Source organism: Hyperolius riggenbachi, chromosome 2 (genome assembly GCF_040937935.1).
Source record: "Hyperolius riggenbachi isolate aHypRig1 chromosome 2, aHypRig1.pri, whole genome shotgun sequence".
NCBI classification, from domain to species: Eukaryota; Metazoa; Chordata; class Amphibia; order Anura; family Hyperoliidae; genus Hyperolius; species Hyperolius riggenbachi.
The window spans coordinates 139,472,618-139,500,504 of NC_090647.1; the positions used below are offsets into that span (position 1 = coordinate 139,472,618).

The 27,887-nt window shown below is 46.3% G+C and overlaps 2 protein-coding genes across 4 annotated transcripts in view; both read left to right on the forward strand.

The window, feature by feature from the left end:
- LOC137545834 (retinol dehydrogenase 16-like) overlaps positions 1–18,593 on the forward strand; it is an 81,907-nt gene extending 63,314 nt beyond the window's left edge. For 2 of the 3 annotated variants that reach the window (XM_068267517.1, XM_068267516.1), the window contains 4 exons: positions 2,928–3,091; positions 4,061–4,253; positions 12,580–12,669; positions 18,510–18,593. In XM_068267517.1, coding sequence (XP_068123618.1) covers positions 2,928–3,091; positions 4,061–4,253; positions 12,580–12,640 — 418 coding nt within the window. In that variant the 3' untranslated portion in view covers positions 12,641–12,669; positions 18,510–18,593. The remainder of the gene's footprint in view (positions 1–2,927; positions 3,092–4,060; positions 4,254–12,579; positions 12,670–18,509) is intronic. The other variant, XM_068267518.1, reaches the window with a different exon arrangement.
- Positions 18,528–27,887, forward strand: part of LOC137545835 (17-beta-hydroxysteroid dehydrogenase type 6-like) — a 29,439-nt gene continuing 20,079 nt past the window's right edge. The window contains exon 1 of the mRNA XM_068267519.1: positions 18,528–18,840. Coding sequence (XP_068123620.1) covers positions 18,528–18,840 — 313 coding nt within the window. The remainder of the gene's footprint in view (positions 18,841–27,887) is intronic.

Below are 27,887 nucleotides of genomic sequence, written 5' to 3' on the forward strand. Positions count from 1 at the left end.
TCGAGAGGCAAAACAAGTCGGTACACAGATATTCACAAATCACTAACTCACTCAGCTCACGAGCAGCTACCTAGCTAGCCTAGCAAAATGCTATAACTGGCGCGGCGCGGCGTTCCCGGAAGGCTTAAGACGACCTGATGACGTCACCTTCGGAACGCGCGCCGCCCCCTGGCGTACGGCGTGCGCCCTTTGAGACGCACGCTAGCAGAGGAGGAAGAGTTCATGGAGCGCAAGCCGGAAGAGGATGTGTCTCCGCAGGAGCGAGGATCAGGTAGTATCGTTACAATAAGCTTCTGGTGCGTAATTAAAATAAGACAGAAGAATTATAGAATATTTAAATACAGGAGTGCCCAGAAGAATTAATGGAAAAAGAAAGAAAAAGTGTGAAGAAGGAATGTGAAGAAAGCCGGCCAAAGATTAAAAGTTGTGGACACAAGTGGAGTGTAGTAGAAAAGTGTGTGTGTGTGTGTGTGTGTGTGTGTGTGTGTGTGTGTGTGTGTGTGTGTGTGTGTGTGTGTGTGTGTGTGTGTGTGTGTGTGTGTGTGTGTGTGTGTGTGTGTGTGTGTGTGTGTGTGTGTGTGTGTGTGTGTGTGTGTGTGAGTGTGTGTGTGTGTGTGTGTGTGTGTGTGTGTCTATATATACATATATTGTATATTAGGGTGACCATATTTTGATTTCCAAAAAAGAGGACGATCACAACAGCATGTGGGCGTGGTCATGGGTGGGGCCAAATATACAAGACCTTAGCAGTGTGCTGTCCAACTTCGCAGGCATGGAGGGTCGTTTTTTTTTTTTTCCAGACCACATGGCGGAGGCCGGCCGACCACAAAATGCAATCAGATTCGCAGAATATTTCCCCACAAAATGCAATGAGATTGGCAGCATATTTCCCCACAAATGCAATAATATTGGCAGCAGATTTCCCCACTAATGCAATCTTATTGGCAGCAGATTTCCCCACTAATGCAATCTAATTGGCAGCACATTTCCCCACAAATGCAATCTTATTGGCAGCACATTTCCCCACAAATGCAATCTTATTGGCAGCACATTTCCCCACAAATGCAATGAGATTGGCAGCACATTTCCCCACAAATGCAATGAGATTGGCAGCACATTTCCCCACAAATGAAATGAGATTGGCAGCACATTTCCCCACAAAATGCTCTTTCCCCCATGCTGCGTGCGGCTGCCTAAATATACCTCCCTTGTTCTCCTGTGACCAAGTCACCAACGCAAAGAGTGCGACTGCACAGATTATTGGAGGGGATAATAAGATAACAGAGTGGCTGGAGAAGAAGGCAAGGGAGTCCACGCACCTCATGGAGCTGGTGGAAGCCCCAAGTATGAAAAGAAAACTATTAAACATCTCAGAATTCCTTTAAAGGAAACCTGTAATGTCTTTAAAAAAAGTTTCACTTACTTGGAGCTTCTGCCAGCCCCCTGCAGCCTCCGTAGGCACACACCGTCTCTGAACGATCCACCAGTCCCCCGCCGCAGCTAAGTTTTGTTCTTGCGGACTTGCAAGTCAACGTCCACTGCCCCTGGCCACACAAACGTCCTCATTCGCACTCCCATCACCAAGAGCATCCTGCACAGTACGAGAAAACCTTGCACTGCACCCGCGCAGGACACTCATGGCGAAGGGAACACGAACGTAGATGCGCATGGCCAGGGACATCGACTTGCGAGAATAAAACTTGGCTGCAACAGGAGACAAGAGGACTTTTTTTTTAAGATATTACAGGTTGAATAGCATATAACAAGCATGTATACAGGGTGTCTAACAAGTGTCCAGCTTGTGTTGAAGTACTGTGGCTGGCAAGGGCTTGGAGTTTTCTACACAGTGCACAGCATGCAGAACACTAGTAGTGGCTGAGGCTGCACTCTGCTTCTCCCTCTAGTCTATTGTCAGCTCACCTCTCCCCCTCCAATCTCAGCCTCCTCTCTCTGTCCTGTGTCAGGCTGTCCACATTTCTTCTCCCCCTCCCATCTGAGGCTTCCTTATCTTATCCCCGGCATTCCGATGACTTGCTTTCACACACAGCCTGTGTGTTATTGCCACTGGCTTGTTTCCGCCTCCTCCCCTAGCTGTCGGCACTTCCTAGCTCACTTCTCCTGCAGCCCAAGCTGCAGAAGAACTGCTTGCAGAGATCCACTGAGGCTGAGATGAGTCGAATACTGCGAGCCCAAGGCAGAAGAACCGTTTGCAGAGATTCTCTGCAAGCGGTTCTTCTGCTGCTTGGGCTTGCAGTATTCGGCTCATCTCAGCCTCAGTGGATCTCTGCAAGCAGTTCTTCTGTCGCTGGCTCGCAGTGTTCGGCTCATCTCAGCCCAATGGATCTCTGCAAGTGTCTTTGGCTCTCTTTACTTCACTGGACATTTCAAAAATCCGGTAGGACAGCCTGGGCAGGTCTGAAAAAGTGGACCTGTCCGGGCAAAAGAGGACGCATGGTCAGCCTATTGTATATTAACCCATATTCTTATTGCAAGTTTACTTCAATTGGTATATTTGTTCTTCTTTTTAGTTATTTACACTTTCATAAATAGGTGGAAGATAAGAAAACAAAATCCCCTCCAACTCCTCCCTTGTACCAGAGGTGGGGAAGAGCCCCATGGCCATAACATTGGCTAAGGCTGCTCTGCAAGGTGAAAGGGAGGTGCAGCTTTTATGTTCCCCTTTTGTGAAGTACCTTCAATGTAAAGGGCTGGTATTGCTCAGGAGGTAAAACACCTTTGCTCTTTGGCTCCGAGTCACTTTACTGTGTCTGAAAAGTTAAATATGGATCACATCAAGTGTTAATTTCTGAATATGTGCCATTTACAGGGAACAGATAATGTTTACAAAATGTGAGTAGTCAGTTTTGTTTTGTGCAGTTCAGTTGGAGCTTTTCTTTCATTCTAAAGTCATTTTACGTATCTTTCAGGAGGGAATTGGTCTTGTTTGGTGTAAAGGTCAGCATAATAGAGCCAGGATACTTCAGAACTGCAATGAGTGACTCTACCGCTCTGAGGGAAAAAATAAACAGTATTTGGGAAAGGGCATCAGAAGAAGTCCGAAAGAGCTATGGACAGAATTACTTTGAAAAATGTGAGTCAGCAGCAAAACTACAATTCACAAGACTCCAAATAGAAAAAGTTTGTATGAAGTTTTAAAGCAAGTCTGAATCGAATTTTTTTTTTTAAAAAAAAGAAAAAGATACTTTCCTAAGGAGAGGGAGAGCTCTAGGTCCTATAGAGCCTTTCTGTTCTCCTCACATGTGCCTGCGTTCCAGCACTGGATTCCCTGTTAGCAGACTGCTCTCTTCCATCACTTCAGTCGCCGATGGACTCTTTGGCAATCTTAGGGAGCACTCAGGCTGCTCGGCTGCAGGGATGCTCTCACGAGTAATAACGAGTGCTTAAGCACTCAAATTCGTGATTTAAATTAGTTTTAATTAGCTCAGGTGTGCTGCAGGGAGTGAAGGGGTTATTTACCCATAAGTGCGCGTCCTCCCGGCGCTCCAAATAGCTTGCACGCGTCCTATTGGTCGCCTTGCAAGCCTCACCACCACGCACTTCCTTCTTCCGGGCTTGAAGGAGAAAGTGCGTGCAGTGAGGCTTGCAACACGACCAATAGGATGCGTTTTAGCTATTTGGAGCGCAGGGAGGATGCGCACTTATGGGTAAATAACCCCTTCACTCCCTGACACACACCTGAGATAATTAAAGCTCATTTAAATCACAAATTCGAGTGCTTAAGCACTTGTTATTACTCGTAAGAGCATCCCTGCTCGACTGCTCGACTGCTCCATAATGCACGTGCGCAAGCATGCAATCTTGCGTATGCGCAGTATTGAGCAACCACTGAAAGAAAAACAGAGACAATCTCATTACCGTACTTTTCAGTAGCCATTCTGGTAAGATTGTTTTCCTTAGACAAGCCATAAATTCCCAGTTTAATTTCTTCTAAGGCCAACCTTTCGGATCTACAGTTCTTCACATGTAATTTAATCTTATGTTAGAGGTTGAAATCCTAGGAATAGATTCACATAATGAAGAAGGTGTTATTTATTCACAGATTGCGATTCAGCATTTTCTGGCACTTCAAAGACCAACAAGAATCTTCACCTGGTAACAGACTGCATGGAGCATGCGCTTACCGCCGTCCATCCAATGACACGATACTCCGCTGGATGGGATGCCAAGCTCCTCTTCCTGCCTCTTTCATATCTCCCAACTGTGCTAGTAGACTTCCTGCTCACAAAAATAAAGTAGGAGAAAGCTAATGAAGCCAATAATAAAGAAAAGATGAATTTGTAAATATTGAGCACATACCGTATATACTCGCATATAAGCCGACCCGCATATAAGCCAACCCCCCCCCCCCCCCCACTTTTACCTAAAAAAACAGTAAAAAATGATTGACCCCCATATAAGCCGGGGGAAGGAAATGCTGGCCGCCTTATTCCCCTAGTGTGTCCCAGTATAGCTAGTATAGTGCCCAGTATAGCTAGTATAGTGCCCAGTATGGGTAGGTAGTGCCCCAGTATAGCTAGTATAGTGCCCCCGTATAGCTAGTATAGTGCCCAGTATCGCTAGTATAGTGCCCAGTATTGCTAGTATAGTGCCCCAGTATAGCTAATATAGTGCCCAGTATTGCTAGTAAAGTGCCCCAGTATAGCCAGTATAGTGCCCAGTATAGCTAGTATAGTGCCCAGTATCGCTAGTATAGTGCCCCAGTATAGCTAATATAGTGCCCAGTATCGCTAGTAAAGTGCCCCAGTATAGCTAGTATAGTGCCCAGTATAGCTAGTATAGTGCCCCAGTATAGCTAGTATAGTGCCCCAGTATAGCTAGTATAGTGCCCAGTATAGCCAGTATAGTGCCCAGTATCGCTAGTATAGTGCCCATTATAGCTAGTATAGTGCCCAGTATAGCTAGTATAGTGCCCCAGTATAGCTATTATAGTGCCCAGTATAGCCAGTATAGTGCCCAGTATAGCTAGTATAGTGCCCCAGTATCGCTAGTATAGTGCCCCAGTATCGCTAGGTAGTGCCCAGTATAGCTAGTATAGTGCCCAGTATAGCTAGTATAGTGCCCAGTATAGCTAGTATAGTGCCCAGTATAGCTAGTATAGTGCCCAGTATAGCTAGTATAGTGCCCCAGTATAGCTAGTATAGTGCCCAGTATAGCTAGTATAGTGCCCAGTATAGCTAGTATAGTGCCCCAGTATAGCTAGTATAGTGCCCCAGTATAGCTAGTATAGTGCCCAGTATAGCTAGTATAGTGCCCAGTATCGCTAGTATAGTGCCCAGTATAGCTATTATAGTGCCCAGTATCGCTAGTATAGTGCCCCAGTATCGCTAGGTAGTGCCCAGTATAGCTAGTATAGTGCCCCCGCCTCCCCTCTCCCCCGCGGCTGCCGCTGCTTTTACCTTAGCCGGCGCCGCTTCTTCTATTCCCCTCCTCTCCGGTTCCGTAGGACAGCAGCACTCTTCATGGCGGCTGCTGTGATGAGACAGGAAGCAGCAGAGAGCGCAGCTTCCTGTAGCGGCGGTTGCTATGGGAACCGCTCTCTCGCTCTACTGCAGCCGTCGTGAAGAGTGGTGCTGTGAATTATGGAACCGGACAGGAGGGGAATAAAAGAAGCGGCGCCGGGTAAGGTAAATGCAGCGGTAGCGGCGGCTCCGGGGGGGGGGCGCGGACCACCACCACCACCAGACTCGCATACAAGCCGACCCCCCAACTTGTGACCCACTTTTTGGGGGACAAAAATTCAGCTTGTATGCGAGTATATACAGTATGTAAAGAACATTTTTTTTCAGCAGATTTGTTAATTATGCTTCTTTACATTAGCTGACCAATCTTGGCAGCATGAAACTGCTCAGGTTTTCGATCTTACCGATTTCGATTTTAATAATGTTATGTACTGTTTATACATGTCTGGCTAGCAGCTTGGAAGTAGAAGAAGTTTCAGGGCCAGTTCTAGACTTTTTTTGCGGTCTGAGGCAAACTTATGAGGATGTGAACCCCTCCCCCCCAAATTGGAATGATCTGAGAGCACCCGATAATTTGCACCGCACATTATAGCTGCAGGGAGCCCCCCGAAAACACTCTCAGTATAGTTAGGTAGCCAGGTATAAGTGCCCCCAGTATTGGTAGGTAGGTGCAGTTTCCCCAAGTATAGTTTAGCCAGGTACAGTTTACAGTTGCTCCTAGTATAGGCTGGCCAGGCATTCTCGCCACTTCCCATTTCTGCCTGGTGCTGTCCTCAGACTTCTGCCGCCTGAGGAAGTCGCCTTACTTGGTACCATAGGCAGACCGAGCCTGATATCACTCTGGCTACACTAGCTATTACCCTCCAACAACTATATAACAGCAATACAACTTTGGCTTAAAGAGAACCAGAGATGAAATAAAGAAAAGCTTTTATACATACCTGGAGCTTCCTCCAGCCCCATACGCACGGATCGCTCCCACGTCGCCGTCAACCGCTGCCTGCAACTCTGGTTCCCTTTAAAGGACCACTGCTGCAAACATTTTTTTCAATTTAAAGCACATGTAAACACATGCAGATACAAAGAATGGTTCTTCCAGGGTAAAATGAGCCACAAACTTACTTTTCTCCTCTGTTGTTGCCACTTACAGTAGGCAGTAGAAATCTGACAGAATGGAGTAGTCTATTTAGTCATGGGGGATTTTAAGTATGGTATTACATCTTTTGTTTACAAAAACACTCCCTGGAAAGCATCTGTCCAAATATGCAGGCCACTCCTAACCTCTTTGCATACTATATTGGCAGTCCAACAAAGCAATTGCCATTTACTAAGTGTGTTTGAATATAAAGAAAACTCCCCCATGAGAAGAGATGGGCTATTACAAAATCTGTCAGTTTTGTCAGATTTTACTAACTACTGTAAGTGACAGCAAAATAGGAGAAAGGTCATTTATAGCTCATTTAACTCTACAAGAAGTGTACTTTTTATTTGTATGAGTTAACATGTATTTAAAATTTTAAATTTTTTTTGTGATCTTGGCCCTTTTAATGGATTAATTTCCATACTGGAGATCACTATATGGATGCATTGCAATCTACCAAATTGCCTTTGATGCAGTGGCCATAAGCCTGAGAAACCAACATCAGGAATTCCTAATCCAAAATGCAATGCAAATCAAGAGGTTTGCTTATGGTGACCTGTATCAACATCACTGAATTATCTGTGACTTTTAACTATAGATTTGAAATAAAAGCTATGTTTTACTATTCATAGACTGTCTGGTGAATCTCAGGTTTTATTGTTTTTATTCTTAAAGGGAACCAGAGATGAACGTTTCACACAAAATAAACATATCAGTCGATAGCTTGGAAAGAATAAATGCTCTACCTGATAATTTTGCTTCTCTGGTGTGTCTTTTTGAGTGTTTTTTATCCATTATTGCTCCAAGAAAAATCCAATATGGCCTCCGGCTCATACCCATTCTGCTTCCAGATTATGAGCTGTTTTGGATGTGCTGTCTAGGCTCTATGATACTATAAACAAGCAGGGCTGCTGCTGCATTCATTATTCTGGTATGCTGCGCAACTGCCTGTAGGAAGTGTCTCTCATAAAAATGAAACTACATGATAAATGCACAGTCAGTGCACACAGATCACAGAGCCACACTTGTCTGTTGTTTGAGAGCCTCTTTCTCCGCAGCAGCAGCTCCTCCCAGTCATCAGAGCTCTGAGTATGCAAAGCAGGAAAGCTGAGCCAGGAAGGGTGGGCTTTGGCTTGAAAAGACTTCACAGAAGACTGACTCAGCTATAATGATTCCAGGTCAAACGTAGACTGAATGCTCAGTTGGGGATTCTTATCACAGCTGATAACAGGCAGATTTAGCAGAGAAGAATGAAACTAAAAAATAGGGTAAGTGTTTACTGTTATGTTCCCACTGATAAATGTAATAAAATACATGAGGGAGCTTCATCTCTGGTTCTCTTTTAAGAGAACCCGAGGTGGGTTCTAAGAATCCTATTAGCACACAGAGGCTGGGTCTGCATATAGTGCCCAGCCTCTGTTGCTATACTGTTTCCCCCCAGGCCCTCCCTGCGCTCTGCTTGCCCCCATAAATCAAACGCCTTGCTAGCGACACGCAGCGTGTCGATAGCCGTCTGTTTTCATCTACACTGTCACTCTTGCCGCTCCCCCGCCTCCTCTATTTCTCCGCTCCCCGGTTGCGTCCCTTCCCTCCCCTCCAATCAGTGGGGAGGGAAGGGATGCAGGCTGGGAGCGGCGACACAGAGGAGGCGGGGGAGCGGCGAGAGTGACAGTGTAGATGTAAACAGCCGGCTAGCGATGTTGCTAGCACAGTGTTTGATTTATGGGGGATAGCAGAGCAAAGGGGGGGCCTGGGGGGAGACAGTATAGCAACAGAGGCTGGGCAGTATATGCAGACCCAGCCTCTGTGTGCTAATAGGATTCTTAGAACCCACCTCGGGTTCTCTTTAACTCTTACCAAAAGGCACACTATTATTTTTAGCTTTATGGTTGGAATTGGAATTTGAAGTAATTTTAATGCTCTTTTCATGTTTCTACACAATTCTTCTTTTTGTAAATTATTTTATTATTATCTTTTACTTTTGAATTTGTCATCACATCATGGAGCTCTGTACAATAGAACAAATAGTAATAAAAGTCACCAACCACAAGATTTAAAGGGAACCCGAGGTAAGAGTGATATGGAGGCTGCCATATTTATTTCCTTGTAAACAATGCCAGTTGCTGGGTAGTCCTGTTGATCTGCTGGCATACGTAGTGTCTGAGTCCAAACCCTGAAACAAGAATATGGCTAATCCAGTAAAACCTGAGTTAGCTGAGTCAGAGTACCTGATATGCTTATTCTTGTTCAGGGTCTATAGGTGCGTACACACGCACTACAAAAGGAAAGAACTGGTCCGCCGGACCCTCCCGCTGGGCGGTCTTTAGCCGACAGTATACGCGTATGTTCGGGCTGTCGGTGGACTGATAAGGCTGTTTCTGAACGATCCGCTTAGCGCCGACAGCGCGTACACACGCGCATACTGTCAGCTAAAGACCGCCCAGCAGGAGGGTCCGGCGGACCCGTCGTTTCCTTTTGTAGTGCATGTGTATGCACCTTATGGCTAAAAGTATTAGAGACACAGGATCAGGATGACTGCCAGGCAACTGGTATTGTTTAAAAGGAAATAAATATGGCATCCTCCATATCACTCCCACCTCAGGTTCCCTTTAAAGTAAACCCAAGGTGTCCATAAACAGTAAATAAAATCATATTACCTGATTCAGTTTTCAATCCAAATCACAATGTGCTGCATTCTACCACAGTTTGCCGCTGTTATCAAAAGTTTTAAGACCATAAAAATGGCCACAAACTCAGAAGAGTGATATTGCCCTAGTGCCTCAGCTCTCTGCTTCTGAGCTGGGAGCACATAGGGGCGGGGAAGGGCATTCCTAATGCTGGATTGGACATTATGCAGGAGTGCCTTTACTGCAAAGGATGCCCCTTCCCCTATTAGGCTACTGACAAGCTGCTTGTCGGTAAATTGGGAGACAGAGAGCGGTGCTAGGACACAGAGGCATGTCACTGAGCAAAGAACATAGCTTTGTGTGTCCCCTTTATATCATTAAAGTCTTCCTCGGGTACACTTTAACCTCCTTAGCGGTATGGACGAGCTCAGCTCGTCCATTACCGCCGGAGGGCGCCGGAGGGCGCTGCTAAGGCCCGCTGGGCCGATTTTGTTAATTTTTTTTTAAATCATGCAGCTAGCACTTTGCTAGCTGCATGGGGGATTCGATCGCCGCCGCTCAAGCCGATCCGCCACTACCCGACGCGAAAGGAGCCCCCATCATCCCGGATCGGGACTCCGGATGACGGAACGACGTCGATGACGTCATCACGATCGTCGCCATGGCGATGGGGGAAGCCCTAAAGGAAATCCCGTTCAGAACAGGATTTCCGGACGGACTAATGCGCCGGCGGCGATCGAAGGGTAGGGAGGGATGCCGCAGGGAGAGGGCTAGGCTAGCTACATGATTTAAAAAAAAAAGAAGCAAAAAATAGTGCTGCGCTGCCACCCTGGCGATGTTAATAAAACGCCAGGGTGGTTAAGGAGAAAAGACGACAAAAGAAAAGGAGGTCCTGCTCAAGTGAACATACAATCTAATTTGTGGGGGAACCTTAGCATACAATAGGTAGGGGTGGTATGAGGAAATGGAGGAATTGGGAGCAGAGAGTTTGTAAGACAAATGAGTGGTTTTGCATACTACCGATATAATTTAAGTACCATCAGGCTAGTTTTACACATGGTGCAGTGCGATTGTCCTGCGGCAGGGGAGCCCGGGCAGGACAATCGTCCCACACCATTTCTCTGTGCACACTACGCCGACAGGGTAATATGCATAGCTCTACCTCCTTACATTGACATGTTCCCTGCTGGAAGCGAGTATGTCACTGTTTTTCCCCCGAGTGATATGAGCGGTACCGCGCGGCATGCATTGGCAATTTGGCATTAGATTCTGCTGAGCGGTACCACTAATACCGCTCAGCAATGTATTGCAGAGTCTGCGTCGCCTCTGCCTCATCGTGACAACTTCTGCCGTAATGCACCACAGTCCGTGTTGTCATGTCTCATTGAGACTAATGGCTACTGCAGCGGGGGAGCGTACCACCACGCAATGCAATGCAATATGTGTGAAAGTAGGAAGCAGGAAATTTGGGCGCATGAGACAAGTGGACAAAAAGGGCACCACCATTGACTCTCATGTTAAATATCGTTTCATGGCCACCCGATGGGAAATTTGGGCGCCCGGTGAATAACAACGTTTTCAATGGGCACCCGGTGAATAATGATGTTTACAAACATACTCACCATATAATAATGTTTACAAGCATACTTACCATAGTTATCATTTCTATCTACGTAAGGTTTTATAACTAAAACCATATTTAGTGGAATAGTGGAAAATGCTAAATCCCTCAAATAACTAAATATATTGATTTAAAAAATAATTTGATAAACAAAACAATATGGGAGTTTTAGTTTTAGGCACTACTAGGAGAGTTTATAACGAAATGTATAGATTTAAAAAATAATTTGATAAACGATATGGGAGTTTTAGGGTTAGGCACTACTAGGGGGGTCTTAGGGTCAGGCACCACCATGGGGGTCTTAGGGTTAGGCAACCATCAGGGGGGATTTAGGGTTAGGCACCACCAGGGGGAATTTAGGGTTAGCACCACCAGGGGGAATTTAGGGTTAGGCACCACCAGGGGGGTCTTAGGGTTAGGCACCCCCAGGGTGGTCTTAGGGTTAGACACCATCAGGTGGGGTCTTAGGGTTAGGCACCACCAGGGGGGTCTAAGGGTTAGGTATAGGTAGAGGGAGGGTTCTGTGTGAGAGTAGGGTTAGGTTATGTTGTAGTGAAATGTTAGTAATATTTACTGTTTTACTACAGTTATAACAAGCGTACTTATATATTTTTTTTCATTGTTATAAATAATCTTTCAAGATTTGATTAAATGAAGAAACGATAAATGAAGGTTATGCACAATATTATACAATTATAACGATTATACATATATTATCGTTTTCAGTAATATTAAAGATTTTTCAGATTGAATACACGAAGAAACGATAAAAGAAGGTTACACAATATTATACAATTATACTACTGTAATTGACGGCAACATAGGAGAGAAGTAATTTATGGCTCATTTTACTCTGGAAAAAAACGTACTTCTTATTTGTACAATTTTTCGCCATAATGCCCCTTTAACTTTGCAAAAGCCATGTACAATGACTTGTACTTTGGAACATGAACTGGCTTGTCTTATGCTGGGATTACACCATACAATTTTCTGTTAGATTTTTCTTTTAGATTCTCTAATGCTGGATACACACTGTGCGTTCCTGCACTCGATGTGCCGCTCGATCCGTGTCGACTCGATTATTTCCGAGCATTTCCGAGTGCATTTCGATGATTGTTAGGTTGATTCACATGTAAAGTATGCCAAATCGACCTAACGATCCATCGAAACGCGAATCGGACATGTCGGAAATAATCGAGTCGACGCGAATCGAGCGGCACATCGAGTGCGGGAACGCACCGTGTGTATCCAGCATAAGTTGTTGGAAATGTATCTATCTTACCATTTATCTGCCAAGCAATTAGGCATTGTTCTACTCAGCATGAGATGACCAGAAGACAATGCACCAGAGATAATGACCATTCTCTACAGAAAATAATCTACTTATGCATTCTAACAGAAAATCTAACAGAAAAATCTAACAGAAGAATCTAACAGAAAATTGTATGGTGTAATCCCAGTATTAGATTTATAGTGATCGGGATGGAAAGCAGCGAGGTGGTTCTCAATGGGAAAGCGAGGCAGTATTTGATAAAGATTGCAGATAGAGCAGAGTATTATCTTTATTATCTCCCACAGGTAATTTTCTAAGTAAAAGGTTAATTGGCGCTAGGTAAATCCTACTGCTGTACACCTTGCAACACCCCTGTAGTCTTCCAGGTTATTGCAGAACTCCTCCTTTTCTCCTCTCTGCTGTTTATATTACTGCAGTGTTGGTCCTCACAGCTGTGACTACAAAGAGAAGAAGCTCTGCACAACATTTAAGAGGTAAAGCATCTTGTCTAAGTACAGCTTGCAGAGGTAGGTGGAGCTCTGTATTTTGTATGCATTGATGGTGAAGTTTAACTTTTAACATACACAAGAAAAAGGCTAAATAGGTTGGAACCTATTTTATATTGGACGACCATCAGTTTCTGATCTGTATATTCATTTGTTTTAAATGATACCTTTTAGCCTTTTTCTAGTGTATGTGGATAAATATGGATATGTGCATGTACATACAAGATAATGTGCAATTTTAGTGTGTGTATGCATTTATATACAAAATCCTTTTATTGTGTATACACACACGAAATAAACTTTCTTTTAGACTGAAATATTAATTGATTACATTATTTATAGGTGGAGTATATTCTTATTCAGATAAAAAAATCCCTATAAAATTTAAGAGAATAGCGCCATCCTCTGTATAAATTATTTTGTGTCCCTTTAATCAGTGAGGGTTGGGGGGTACCCCACACCTTGAGGAACAGGCAGCTAAAATAATACACTTCATGATTGTAGCAGCGCCCTTCAATTATTATACAGTATGTGACTGTACAAACTGTCAGATAGCTGCTGGTTGCAGCGGAAGATTACTTGAGCTGGCTCTATGAGGAAACGGCAACACTACCTTTATAAGGTGATACAGTGAAAGCTCTGAATCAATCTTAAAACCTGTATGGGGGATACTACTGAGCTTTGGAAGACAATCAGTATATTAATATGATGAAGTGATGTTACAAGTTTTGACAAGAAACCCACTATTGATTGTGCAATACTTGGATTTTTTTAAGGAATACAGGGGAATTTCCCTCTCTCTTTTACCTCCTTGCCGGTCTAATTAATCCGGCAAGTAGGCAGCGCAGCACTTTTTTAAGCTGCTGAGCAACGGCATCCCCCCACCCACTCTGATCGCCTTCAGCGATCAGGGTAAGCAGGAAATCCCGTTCAGAACGGGATTTCCTGCAGGGCTTCCCCGGTCGCCATGGTGACGGGGCGGGATGACGTCAGGGACGTCGGGACGTCAAAGGGAATCCCGATCCGCCCCTCAGCGCTGCCTGGCACTGGGGCGGGGGGGTGGCTCGGCGCGGCGGGTAGCGGCGAATCGGCGGCGATCGCGTACTACACGCAGCTAGAAAAGTGCTAGCTGCTTGTAGGAAAAAAAAATTATGCAAATCGGCCCAGAGGGGCCTGAGAAATACTCCTGCGCAGGTTACCCCGAGCTGAGCTCGGGATAACCGGCAAGGAGGTTAATGAATATATGCAAGCATGAAATGAATGTTAGCAGAGAAGTTTAGGAAGTTAGTCCTAGGACATTTGATATATCTGGGTCTACCACTAAACTAATGCTGGCTACAGAGCTCATGAATGTCTACCTATTTTAATTTTTAATAATTTTTAATAAATGATGCATTTATTTTTATGCATAGGCGCACGAGTTTAATTATTTATGTTTTTTGGTGTATAGTGACAGATACTGTATTAACTTGGTGCTGCCAACTTTGATCTTATTTACAAGCGCTACAATTTTAAACCTTCATCTTTTCAAAAGACCTTTTAGTTTTTAATGGATTTTAAAAATTCAAAGTAAAAATCTTTTTTGATCTTAATCCATTCATAATTTTGTGTAATTGCATATGCTAAAATTGCCATGTATGTTAAGGGGAATGGTGGGAGCAAGCCAAAAAAAATTCAAAATACTTTTACGTTTTTGAGAAAATCAGTTTTAAAAATTCAAAGGAGATTTTTTTTTATCTCAGCAAAAAGTCATTTTACAGTTTCAAAACCATTTTTCCTTTAAATATTTGAAATTAATTTTCTCAAAAACTAAATTTTTTGTTAAGGGGAATGGTGGAAGCAAGCCAAAAAAAATTCAAAAGACTTTTTCGTTTCTGAGAAAATCAGTTTGAACCACTTCGCATCCAGACCTTGTTTTCCCCTTATTGACCAGAGCAGTTTTGACGCTTTAGCGGTGTCCCTGTTTAATCATTAATAACTTAATCTGTACTCGTGCCACATAAATGATCTATATATCTTGTTTTTCAAGACAAACTAAGCTTTCATTGGGGGGTATTTGGTCCCAAGTAAAATGTTCCTCTCTATGCATGTTAATGGGAAAAAGGGGGGGAAATAAAAAAATTTCACTATTTCTCAATTTTGACCAATTTCTGTTTAAAAATAAAAAGTGCGATTGACATAAAAACTGTGCCACCAGTTAAAGTCGCCCCAGTATAGATATCCAGATGTGTCCCCAGTATCACCCCCCCCCCCCAGTAAAGCCAGATGTGTCCCCAATATTAGCCCCCCCCAGCATAGCCAGATGTGTCCCGTGTTTGCCACCCCCAGAATAGATTGACAGATGCACCCCCAGGAATAGTGCCTCTCTTTATAGCCAGATGTGTCCCCAGATCAGGATGGCCAGATGTACCCCCAGGATTAGCGCTGCCCCCCATTATAGCCAAACGTGCCCCCAGTATTAAGTTATGAGCCCCCCCAGGTGCCCAGGTGTGCAAAATTTGTAAACCCCCCTCCCCTTGGTTCCTCAGATGCCCCCCAGTAAACATGTAAATCCCCCTTTAGGTAATCCCCCTCCCCTCCCCCCAAGAAACTATAGTCAGGTGCCCCCCCCCCATCAGGCAGCCCCCTCCATGCACATATAGTTAATAAAAAGGCACAATCAAGCAGCCACACTCACCTACCTCGTACCTGCGACTGTCCTGAAGGCTGATCCTCCGATCCCCGCTCTGCAGTCAGCCGCGTATTGCCGGTAACCCGGGTCCCGGCTTGGTGACGTCATATCAGCCTTCAGGACAGTCGCAGGAACGAGGTAGGTGAGTGTGGCTGCTTGCTTGTGCCTTTTTATTAACTACATGTGCGCCGAGGGGGACAGATGAAGGATCGCTGCAGTTCACTACTGCAGCGATCGTTCATGGGAGGGGGGTGGACTAATTGGCCAAAAGGGAACATGTTCCCTTCCACCAATTAGTATTGCAGCTGACAGTGCCGGAGGGTGCACTCTAAAGAGCACCCGACCGTGCACAGCAGGGCTGCAGCCAGGTCAGTATATCTACGTCGCTGTGGCTTGGAGGATGCCACAGCTGACGTAGATATACTGTAGTGGAGGGGAAAGTGATTAAAAATTCAAACAAGAATTTTTTTGATCTCAGCAAAAAGTCATTTTACATTTTCATAACCATTTTTCCTTTGAATATTTGAAATTAATTTTCTCAAAAACTAATTTTTTTTTTTAAAGAAAAATTGTTTTGTTTCTACTATTCCCCTTAACATACGTCATGATTTTGATGATGATAACATGTAAGGGGGCTTTGCTAAAGTCCACTAAAGTCCGCTTGAAATGACAAAATAATTAGGGGCAATTGCAGAATTACGTCTCCTGATTACGGTTGAAATGAAATTAATTATGTTTATTTTTCTGAAATTTCACATTACGATTTTGCATTGTAATTGTCAACTATGCTGGAAAATTACGATTATGCAAAATCCGAGCTCATCACTAGCTAGCATCACTCACACGCTAGGCATAAACTGTGAGTTGTTTTCAATAAATTAGATGCGGGTGTATTTGCCCTTACTTTACACTCCTATCTCTGAGATATGGCCTCAATTCACTAAGCAGTTAAGACTAGTCTACAGATGGTTTTCAGTTTACTGATGGTTTGGTGTAGTGTTTTATGCTGGGCATACATGGTGCGTTTATGTGCCGGAATCGAGCCGCTGGCTCGATGCCGGCGTGTCCCCGATCGTCCGCATGGGCCCGTGGATCGATTTGCGCTTGTCCCCGCGGGCGCTTCTTATCTGCCGCTCATTTTTTTCTATTGTCCGCCCGCTGGGATCGAGCACAGAATCGATCCACTGCGGTGATCGGACAGGTCGAATATTATCAATCAAGCCATCAGCGGCTCGATTGAAGAAACTGCCGTGTATGCCCAGCATTCAACCTGTTTTTAGACCTGGTCTAACATTCAGTAATTACACAATTCACAAAGACAAACAAGGAGTAACCACGCCCACTTTTTCTGACAGAGATTAGACCAGCTGATTTCTGTTGGTAAAGTAGTTCTGTGAGGTATTTTAGATGTGAGCATGGAACCTTTTGAATGAATTATGCAGGAGTTTAATTGTATGCAGAGCAGAGCTCATCAAAGGAGAAGGATGTCAGTCATAGCTACTAGTTTGTAAATTGCATTTTTTGATCATTTGCCCTGCTTTATCCACCTAATTACCAAATGGTTTAGACCAGGTCTAAAAACCGGCCTAAAACATATGGTAATAGTGAATTCCCCTTTGTTGCAACTGACCAAACCATCAGTAGACAAAAACCATCAGTAGACTAGTCTAAACTGCTTAGTGAATTGAGGCCATTATGTCTTCTCACCAGTATTACAGACAACACAGAAGACGTAACAGATCTTCCAAAACTAAATATTTTACTGTCTACATTGCTGTTACTGCTGAAGAAAAGGGACAAGCACGTGAGAATGCCAAACTAAAATTTGCAGTGCAACCTTGCTTAGTGGAATTTTTATGAAAGTGTCTAGAGGCCCGGGGCCCACTAGAGCGATTTTGACAATGCCAATGCATTGCAATGGGTTTGAACCCACAAATGTGATGGCGATTAGGAAAATCACAATCGCAGGACATGCAGCATTTTGCGTGCTCAATGTAAAGAATAGTAGTGCTGCAAAATTGCTTTTCATATCTATTTTGTAGCGAGATGGAGGTTGAATATTCTTTTGTTCTTTAAATAAAGTTAGTTATACTTACTGAGTGTCCCGATGTCCGGCTACCGCCCATTGTCCCGCCCACTAGCAGAAGAAGTCACAGGTGTTTCTTTTAATTGGTTCTAGAGAAGCACCTATGACCTCTTCCACGAGTGGGGGGGGGCATAGACGGTAGACGGACATCGGGATGCCCGATGAGAATTTGAAACACTCCCTCACTCTAGATTGTAAGCCTTTGGCAGGGCCCTCTCTCCTTGTGTATCATACTTGATTGCACACTCTACCCAGAATATGTGAACTTGTATTATTGGCACTACCACTCCAGTGTATGATCTGGCATTGTAATACTGCCTGTATTGTGTTGTGTATCTTATTGCTTATTACCTGTATTGATGTATCTATTGCTGTATTGTGCTGTCGGTCACCCCTGTTATCATTGTCTGTAATCCTATGTATTGTACAGCGCTGTGTAATATGTTGGCGCTACATAAAACCAATAAATAATAATAATAATTAAAGGTACAAATCAGTAATCACTTCAGCGCTACAAAGTGCCACAAATTACATTAGCTAGACTCTTAGTGGGGCCCTGGCCTTAAAATTTGACGTGTAGTCGGCTTAGGAACGAGTGAAGAAGTACACAGGGGTGGATCAGAGGACAGGTACTGAACAGGAAACTTGGGAAATCCTCTCTCGCAAGTACTTGTGTATACTTCATATTTTTGATTTAAGTGAACCTGAGATGAAGAACACATCAGTATTTATACTTATTTGAGGCTTCCTCCAGCCCCATATAGTCTGCCTGGTCCCTCAGATTCCATCCAGTCCCCCCAGTCTTGCCAGATAAATTCCCCTACTGTCCCAGTCACGGGTTTGGACTGCATGCCCCCTCCAATCCCATGCACAGTTCACAAAGACTGAAACTGCACTTGCCCAGAATGCAACAGAGGCGACTAGACAAAATTTGAGGGATCAGATGGACTACAGGGGCCTATATAAAGCCCCAAGTAAATAAAAATCTTGAGGTGTTCTTCAGGTATCCTTTAAAAATGTGGTAAGATGCATATCTTGAAACTGATTATAAAATCTTTATTTTCTATTACATTGTTTTACATTTAATTTCTCTTAATGCTGCAGGGTTTTTGATTGTTAAACATGTGGCTCCCTCTGCTGGTGGTATTGGGGTTGCTCCTCCTGTACAGATGGTACAGGTTCAGTTTAATCCTGGAGAATGTTACAGATAAATATGTCTTCATCACTGGATGTGACACGGGATTTGGAAATCTCTTGGCAAAGCAGCTGGACAGACGTGGAATGAGGGTCCTTGCGGCTTGCCTGACCCAAGAAGGAGCAGAAAACCTAAAGAAAGAGACATCCGGTAGACTACAGACCGCAGTTCTTGATATTAGCGACCCCCAAAGTGTGAGCTCTGCTGCCAAATGGGTTGATGACATTGTCTCTGATCAAGGTTTGATAAAATAAAATAATTATCAATAATCATGAAATATGTTATACGTTATGTCAATGCTAAAGCCCTGTACAATAGCCCGCGGATAGACCGCAGACACATCAATGTGGATCGGAGGCGGCTGTTCACATGCTAGTTACATGGGAGAGGCAGCCCCGCCTGAAAACCATCTAGCGTGTTTACAGCAGATCAACTGGACCGAGCACTGGCCGAGGGCATTGTTCTCCCCAGTCACCCTGCCCATTCTGTGAGCTCCATCATGCATTGCTCCATCAGCCCTCCTCCCCTGTAGCGGGAGGCTAGTATCACATCTGTACAGCCATGGACCCGCACTATCACCCATGGAATCACGGCCCAATTCCTCCCGGGGAGTTGGTCTTTGTACATGTGTACGAGTCTTAAAAGATAAGCTGAAGTGACATTATTAATGCCATGGTAAATGCCTGCATATTACTTGTATAATACAGGCTTCAGCTCATGAGAGAGCTCAGTTCAAGCACTGTACAGATACAGTACGTGTGTACAGTGGTGCTCAAATACCCCTTTTAAAAATTCGAATTTGGTCGAATTCGAATAGTAAATTATTCGAGGTCAGTCGAATATTCGAGTCGAATATTTTTTACTATTCGATTCGACCTCGGACTTCGAGCTCACTATTCGAGTCGGTATTCGAGCTCACTATTCGAGCTGACTATTCGAATTGGCCCAAAATAGCTTCCAACACTTGTTTTGAGGGTGAATGATGCAAGAAACATCTTTTTTTCCAAGTAACAACAGCAAGTGATTATGTGGGGATGTTCCTTTAAAAAAAAATGTGGAAAGAGAAGTTGTGTCCTTAATTTGGTTCAGTAGTGTAGTGTTACTGTATATACTTGTTCTTCTTCTTCTTTATCTTTCTTAATCTTCTTCTAGATCTTCTTCTTCTTCTTCTTCTTCTTCTTCATCATCTTCTTCTTCTTCTTCATCTTCATCTTCTTCATCTTCTTCTTCATCTTCTTCTTCTTCTTCTTCATCTTCTTCTTCTTCTTCATCTTCTTCATCTTCTTCATCTTCATCTTCTTCATCTTCATCTTCTTCATCTTCATCTTCTTCTTCATCTTCTTCATCTTCTTCATCTTCTTCATCTTCTTCTTCTTCTTCTTCATCTTCTTCTTCTTCTTCTTCATCTTCTTCATCTTCTTCTTCTTCTTCTTCATCTTCTTCATCATCTTCTTCTTCTTCTTCATCTTCATCTTCTTCATCTTCTTCTTCATCTTCTTCATCTTCTTCTTCATCTTCTTCTTCTTCATCTTCTTCTTCTTCATCTTCTTCTTCTTCTTCTTCATCTTCTTCATCATCTTCTTCTTCTTCTTCATCTTCATCTTCTTCATCTTCTTCTTCATCTTCTTCTTCTTCATCTTCTTCTTCTTCTTCATCTTCATCTTCTTCATCTTCATCTTCTTCTTCTTCATCTTCTTCTTCATCTTCTTCTTCATCTTCTCCTTCTCCTTCTTTTTCAATATCGTCTTCTTCTTCTTCTTCACGTATTTCTCTTTTCAAATTTTTTTTTAAAGAAATGCAGCTATTTTTGAGCGTAACAAATAGCTGGTGGGCGCACGCATGTTGGAAGCGCCATTGTATGTGCTCCCTGGCAGTGGAAACACAAAGACAGCAGGAGGTAAATTCAGCAGCAGGAGGAGGAGGATGAGTGTGTGGCAGCAGGCAGTCAATGAGGCAGGCAGCTCGCCGTGACATAATAGCCCTGGTACCTAGCGGTGATACCAGGGCTGTAAATAAACACAACAGGAGGTCCCAGACAGCGGTCGTGCAGCCCACATTGTGTCCAATACACAACTGGGACAACACAGTTTTCAACCCGGGCACCTCAGAAAAATTAAACCTTTTTTTTTTTTTATTGGTTTTTTTTGGTTTTGGTTTTACAACCAATATAGCTATTGTTTTGACGTAATAGCTGGTGGCAGAGTGGCAGCAGAAGGTAATTCTGTGTACCCTGGCAGTGGGAAACACAGACAGACAGCAGCAGCAGGAGGAATGGAGGAGCAGTGTGAGCAGCTATTGTTGTGACGTAATAGCTGGTGGCAGAGTGGCAGCAGACGGTAATTCTGTGTACCCTGGCAGTGGGAAACACAGACAGACAGCAGCAGCAGGAGGAATGGAGGAGCAGTGTGAGTGTGGCAGCAGGTAGGCAGCGTGACATAATAGCCCTGGTACCTAGCGGTGATACCAGGGCTGTAAATAAACACAACAGGAGGTCCCAGACAGCGGTCGTGCAGCCCACATTGTGTCCAATACACAACTGGGACAACACAGTTTTCAACCCGGGCACCTCAGAAAAATTAAACCTTTTTTTTTTTTTATTGGTTTTTTTTGGTTTTGGTTTTACAACCAATATAGCTATTGTTTTGACGTAATAGCTGGTGGCAGAGTGGCAGCAGAAGGTAATTCTGTGTACCCTGGCAGTGGGAAACACAGACAGACAGCAGCAGCAGGAGGAATGGAGGAGCAGTGTGAGCAGCTATTGTTGTGACGTAATAGCTGGTGGCAGAGTGGCAGCAGACGGTAATTCTGTGTACCCTGGCAGTGGGAAACACAGACAGACAGCAGCAGCAGGAGGAATGGAGGAGCAGTGTGAGTGTGGCAGCAGGTAGGCAGCGTGACATAATAGCCCTGGTACCTAGCGGTGATACCAGGGCTGTAAATAAACACAACAGGAGGTCCCAGACAGCGGTCGTGCAGCCCACATTGTGTCCAATACACAACTGGGACAACACAGTTTTCAACCCGGGCACCTCAGAAAAATTAAACCTTTTTTTTTTTTTATTGGTTTTTTTTGGTTTTGGTTTTACAACCAATATAGCTATTGTTTTGACGTAATAGCTGGTGGCAGAGTGGCAGCAGAAGGTAATTCTGTGTACCCTGGCAGTGGGAAACACAGACAGACAGCAGCAGCAGGAGGAATGGAGGAGCAGTGTGAGCAGCTATTGTTGTGACGTAATAGCTGGTGGCAGAGTGGCAGCAGACGGTAATTCTGTGTACCCTGGCAGTGGGAAACACAGACAGACAGCAGAAGGGCAGTACACAGCAGCAGCCCACTGTAGGTGTGAAATGTGTGGCTGCAGGCGACGTAATAGTCAAAGTGAACCAGGCTGGCTTAGTGAGCAGGAGCCAGGAGGTGGTAAAGGGTGGTAAGGCACATTAACGATGGTACTAAGTTCCGGCAGCCAGTTCATGTCCCCCTCTCGCCGACAACAGGGGCCAGGAACTCGCCTTCCACCCACGCCTGGTTCATCTTGAGAAACGTCAGTCTGTCCACAGACTTGTGAGACAGACGTGAGCGTTTCTCGGTGACCACGCCACCAGCTGCACTGAAGCAGCGCTCGGACAGCACGCTGGAAGGGGGGCAGGACAGCACTTCCAGGGCGTACTGCGCCAGCTCGCTCCAGATCTCCATGCGCTTGACCCAATACTCCATGGGATCAACAGGGGCATCGCTGTCAAGCCCGCTGTAGGACCCCATGTAGTCAGCCACCATGCGGGTCAGGCGCTGGCTGTGACCGGAGGAGGATGCTGCTGCATGCATCTCCTCTCTAGTCACTGCTGCCGGAGCCTCTACAGTCCTGTAGAGCTCGTGGCTGAGAGACAGCAGGTCTGTGGGGCGCTTGCTGCTGCTGGATGCAGGCACCTGCTGCTGCCTCTGTGCTGGCTGCTGGACAGTGGGGGTGGAAGGCTGGGGGAAGGCTTCCTCCAAGCGCTCAACAAGGGCCTGCTGCAAGCTCCTTATTTGTTGCGCTGGGTCTCCTCCTGCAGGCGGCAGGAACTGGCTCAACTTCCCCTTGAGGCGTGGGTCCAACATCATGCTGATCCAGATGTCCTCCCTCTGCTTCATCTGGATCACCCTGGGGTCCCTGCGCAGGCACGTCAGCATGTGCGCTGCCATTGGGAAGAGGCGGGCCACGTCTGCTGGCACATCGACGTCAGTGCTGTCCTCCTCATCCTCCTCCTCTGCTGCCTCATCCTCTCTCCACCCCCGCACCAACTCAGCTGCACTGCGCTGATCCCCCTCATCAGCAGCCAGGTCAGGGACCTCCACCAAGTCCTCCTCCTCCTCCCCCTCAGAGGTGGACTGTGCAGCTGCTTGCCGCTCCTGCTGGTCCAAGGCTGCCGCTCCCTGTGCCAGCAAAGCATCGAGTGCCCTGTTCAGCAGAGAAACCAGGGGCACCCACTCGCAGACCATAGCATGGTCCCTGCTCACCATGTTTGTGGCCTGCAGGAAGGGAGCCAGCACTAAGCACACCTGCTGCATGTGCCTCCAGTCATCATCGGGGACGATGGACGGGATGTTGCTGGTCTTGTCCCTTCTCTGAGCTGCGGAAACAGTGGCCAGGGCAAGGTAGTGGTTGACAGCGTGCTTCTGTTCAACCAGACGCTCCAACATCGCCAGGGTGGAGTTCCAGCGAGTCGGAACGTCAATGATCAGCCGATGGCGTGGCAGATCCAGCTCCTTTTGCACGTCTTCCAGGCTCGCACAGGCTGCAGCCGAGCGCCGGAAGTGACGCACAACGTTCCTTGCCGTTTCCAGCAGCTCGTCCATCCCCTGGTAGGTGCGCAGGAACTTCTGCACCACCAGGTTCAGCACGTGGGCAAGACAGGGGATGTGGGTCAGGTTTCCCCTGTCTATGGCAGCAACCAGATTGGCCCCATTGTCGGACACCACCTCTCCGACTCTGAGGCCTCTGGGGGTCAGCCAAATCCGCTCCTGCTCCTGGAGTTTGGCCAACACGTGGGCTGCCGTCAGCTTGGTCTTGCCAAGGCTGACCAAGTGCAGCAGCGCTTGGCAGTGGCGGGCCTTCACACTGCTGCTGAGGCGGGGGGTTTGGCCAGGTGTGGCGGAGGATGGCAGAGGATCGGAGGAACCCGCTGCAGTTCCCCTGACCCTGCGGGGTGGCACCACCCACTGTGTTGCTGCTGCTGCTGTGCCCGCTGCTGCTCTCCCATCCTCACCCCCTTCCACCAAGCTGACCCAGTGGACAGTGAAGGACAGGTAGCGGCCTGTCCCGAAGCGGCTGCTCCAGGAGTCCATGGTGACGTGGACCCTTTCACCAACCGCGTGCTCCAGCCCTCGCTCCACATTGGCCATCACAAAGCGGTGCAGTGCAGGAATGGCCTTGCGGGCGAAGAAGTGTCTGCTGGGGAGCTGCCAGTCTGGGGCTGCACAAGCAAGCAGCGCCCGCATGTCGCTCCCCTCCTGCACGAGCGTGTACGGCAGGAGTTGGGAGCACATGGCCCGTGCCAGCAAGCCGTTCAGCTGCCGCACGCGACGGCTGCTGGGAGGCAGAGCCCTAACCACCCCCTGGAAGGACTCGCTCAAAAGGCTCTGGCGTGCCTTTTTGCTGGCACGGGAATCAGCAGACGGAGCAGAGGAGGCCACTGAGGACTGGCTGCCAGAACAGGCCTCAGTGTCGGCGGCAGGAGTTGCAGAGGGGGGAGGAGCAGGGCGTTTCCGCACTCCTGCTGGTGCTGCTGGAGGAGCAGGAGGGCGGGTGGCTGCTGTTGCTGCTGCTGCTGCTGAAGGCTGTGCAGTGATGGGATTGGTGCCACTGCCAGCACCAGATGCCTTCAGCCTCTGGAACTCCTCATGCTGGTGGAAGTGTTTCGCAGAAAGGTGGTTGATCAGCGAGCTGGTGCTGAACTTCAAGGGGTCTGCACCTCTGCTCAACTTCCGCTGACAGTGGTTGCAAGTGGCGTACTTGCTGTACACTGTGGGCATGGTGAAAAACCGCCAGATTGGTGACAAAAACATCCCCCTACGGCATGGAAGCGCTGCTGCCTGTTTCCCTGTGGTGGTTGGGGGGGGGGGGGGGGTCTTGGGTGCGGCTGGTGGTGGTACTGGCTGATGCTGCTGCTGCTGCTGCTGAGCCTGAGACACCAGCAGGCTGTGGGACGCTGCCAATGCTTGCAATGATGCGCCTCCTTGCAAGGCCCACAACCGCATCCTCCTCCTCCTCCTCAGAGCTGCTGAGGACGACATCCTCTGGATGTGTTGGCACCCAGTCTCTGTCTGTCACCGGGTCATCATCATCATGCCCCTCCTGAAACATGTCCTGCTCTGATGATGACCCCCCAAACTCCTCTGCTGATGCATGGATGGGACGCTTGACTGTCGCCACAGTCTTGCTGTCCAATCCCTCCTCCCCCAAAGTGCCCATCAGCATCTCCTCCTCCAAATCGCCAACAACAGCATTCAATTGACTCATCATGCCTGGGGTCAAAAGAGTGCTGAATGAGAGGTCGGCGACTGACGGTGAACTGGCCTCCTCCCCAGACCCTGCTGGGCGGCTGCTGCGAACAGGGGTGGTGGTGGTGGTGGTGGTGAGGGTGGAGGCCTCGGATGCAGAGCTGATGGCGGGCTGCTCATCCTCCGTCATGAGTTGCACCACAGTGTCTGCATCCTTTTCCTCAATGGGACGTTTCCGACCCGGCTGGAGGAAAATGGGAGCAGGTGCTACACGCTGCTGCTGCTGTGTCTCTGCAGCGTGAGTTGCAGATGCTCCTCCTGGGCGGCGCCCAAGGCGTCCACGGCCAGTGGCTATGGGAGGAATGTTAGCCACTGACGCTGCTGCTGCTGCTGCGGAACTGTGCATGGTGGCGCGCCCGCGGCCGCGGCTTGCCACAATGCTGCTCCCTCTCTTCCTGATTCCCTTGCTGCCCTTCCCCTTGCCCAAACCGCGCTGGCTGCCACTTCCAGACATCTTCAATGTTTTGGGCGTATAGACAAAAGTTTTGTAAAAGGGCGGGTGAAAAGTGGGGTACTTTAATGGAGTGGGTTGGTTGGTGAGGTGACTGAGTGAGTGTCCCCTAGTACAGTAAGTAAGTATTAACAGTCAGGAAGTACAACTAGCAGTTACAATAATCAGTAGTAGTAATCACAAGTAAATTTAGTGTGTGTACACTCAGACAGTGAGTGCACGCACGCAGGAGCTAGTAGCCTATGGACACAGTGACTGAGTGTCCTAGACTCCTAGTACGGTAAGAGTAAGTAAGTAGTAACAGTAAGTAGAACTAACTAATAACAATAATCAATCAGCGATCAGAAGGAAATGGAGTGTGGGTGGTGTGTGTGTACACTCAGACAGTGAGTGCACGCACGCAGGAGCTAGTAGCCTATGGACACAGTGACTGAGTGTCCTAGACTCCTAGTACAGTAAGAGTAAGTAAGTAGTAACAGTAAGTAGAACTAACTAATAACAATAATCAATCAGCGATCAGAAGGAAATGGAGTGTGGGTGGTGTGTGTACACTCAGACAGTGAGTGCACGCACGCAGGAGCTAGTAGCCTATGGACACAGTGACTGGGTGTCCTAGACTCCTAGTACAGTAAGAGTAAGTAAGTAGTAACAGTAAGTAGTAGAACTAACTAATAACAATAATCAATCAGCGATCAGAAGGAAATGGAGTGTGGGTGGTGTGTGTACACTCAGACAGTGAGTGCACGCACGCAGGAGCTAGTAGCCTATGGACACAGTGACTGAGTGTCCTAGACTCCTAGTACAGTAAGTAGTAACAGTAAGTAGTAGAACTAACTAATAACAATAATCAATCAGCGATCAGAAGGAAATGGAGTGTGGGTGGTGTGTGTACACTCAGACAGTGAGTGCACGCACGCAGGAGCTAGTAGCCTATGGACACAGTGACTGAGTGTCCTAGACTCCTAGTACGGTAAGAGTAAGTAAGTAGTAACAGTAAGTAGAACTAACTAATAACAATAATCAATCAGCGATCAGAAGGAAATGGAGTGTGGGTGGTGTGTGTACACTCAGACAGTGAGTGCACGCACGCAGGAGCTAGTAGCCTATGGACACAGTGACTGGGTGTCCTAGACTCCTAGTACAGTAAGAGTAAGTAAGTAGTAACAGTAAGTAGTAGAACTAACTAATAACAATAATCAATCAGCGATCAGAAGGAAATGGAGTGTGGGTGGTGTGTGTACACTCAGACAGTGAGTGCACGCACGCAGGAGCTAGTAGCCTATGGACACAGTGACTGAGTGTCCTAGACTCCTAGTACAGTAAGTAGTAACAGTAAGTAGTAGAACTAACTAATAACAATAATCAATCAGCGATCAGAAGGAAATGGAGTGTGGGTGGTGTGTGTACACTCAGACAGTGAGTGCACGCACGCAGGAGCTAGTAGCCTATGGACACAGTGACTGAGTGTCCTAGACTCCTAGTACAGTAAGAGTAAGTAAGTAGTAACAGTAAGTAGAACTAACTAATAACAATAATCAATCAGCGATCAGAAGGAAATGGAGTGTGGGTGGTGTGTGTACACTCAGACAGTGAGTGCACGCACGCAGGAGCTAGTAGCCTATGGACACAGTGACTGGGTGTCCTAGACTCCTAGTACAGTAAGAGTAAGTAAGTAGTAACAGTAAGTAGTAGAACTAACTAATAACAATAATCAATCAGCGATCAGAAGGAAATGGAGTGTGGGTGGTGTGTGTACACTCAGACAGTGAGTGCACGCACGCAGGAGCTAGTAGCCTATGGACACAGTGACTGAGTGTCCTAGACTCCTAGTACAGTAAGTAGTAACAGTAAGTAGTAGAACTAACTAATAACAATAATCAATCAGCGATCAGAAGGAAATGGAGTGTGGGTGGTGTGTGTACACTCAGACAGTGAGTGCACGCACGCAGGAGCTAGTAGCCTATGGACACAGTGACTGAGTGTCCTAGACTCCTAGTACAGTAAGAGTAAGTAAGTAGTAACAGTAAGTAGAACTAACTAATAACAATAATCAATCAGCGATCAGAAGGAAATGGAGTGTGGGTGTGTGTACACTCAGACAGTGAGTGCACGCACGCAGGAGCTAGTAGCCTATGAACACAGTGACTGAGTGTCCTAGACTCCTAGTACAGTAAGAGTAAGTAGTAACAGTAAGTAGAACTAACTAATTACAATAATCAATCAGCGATCAGAAGGAAATAGAGTGTGTGTTGTGTGTGTACACTCAGACAGTGAGTGCGCACACGCAGGAGCTAGTAGCCT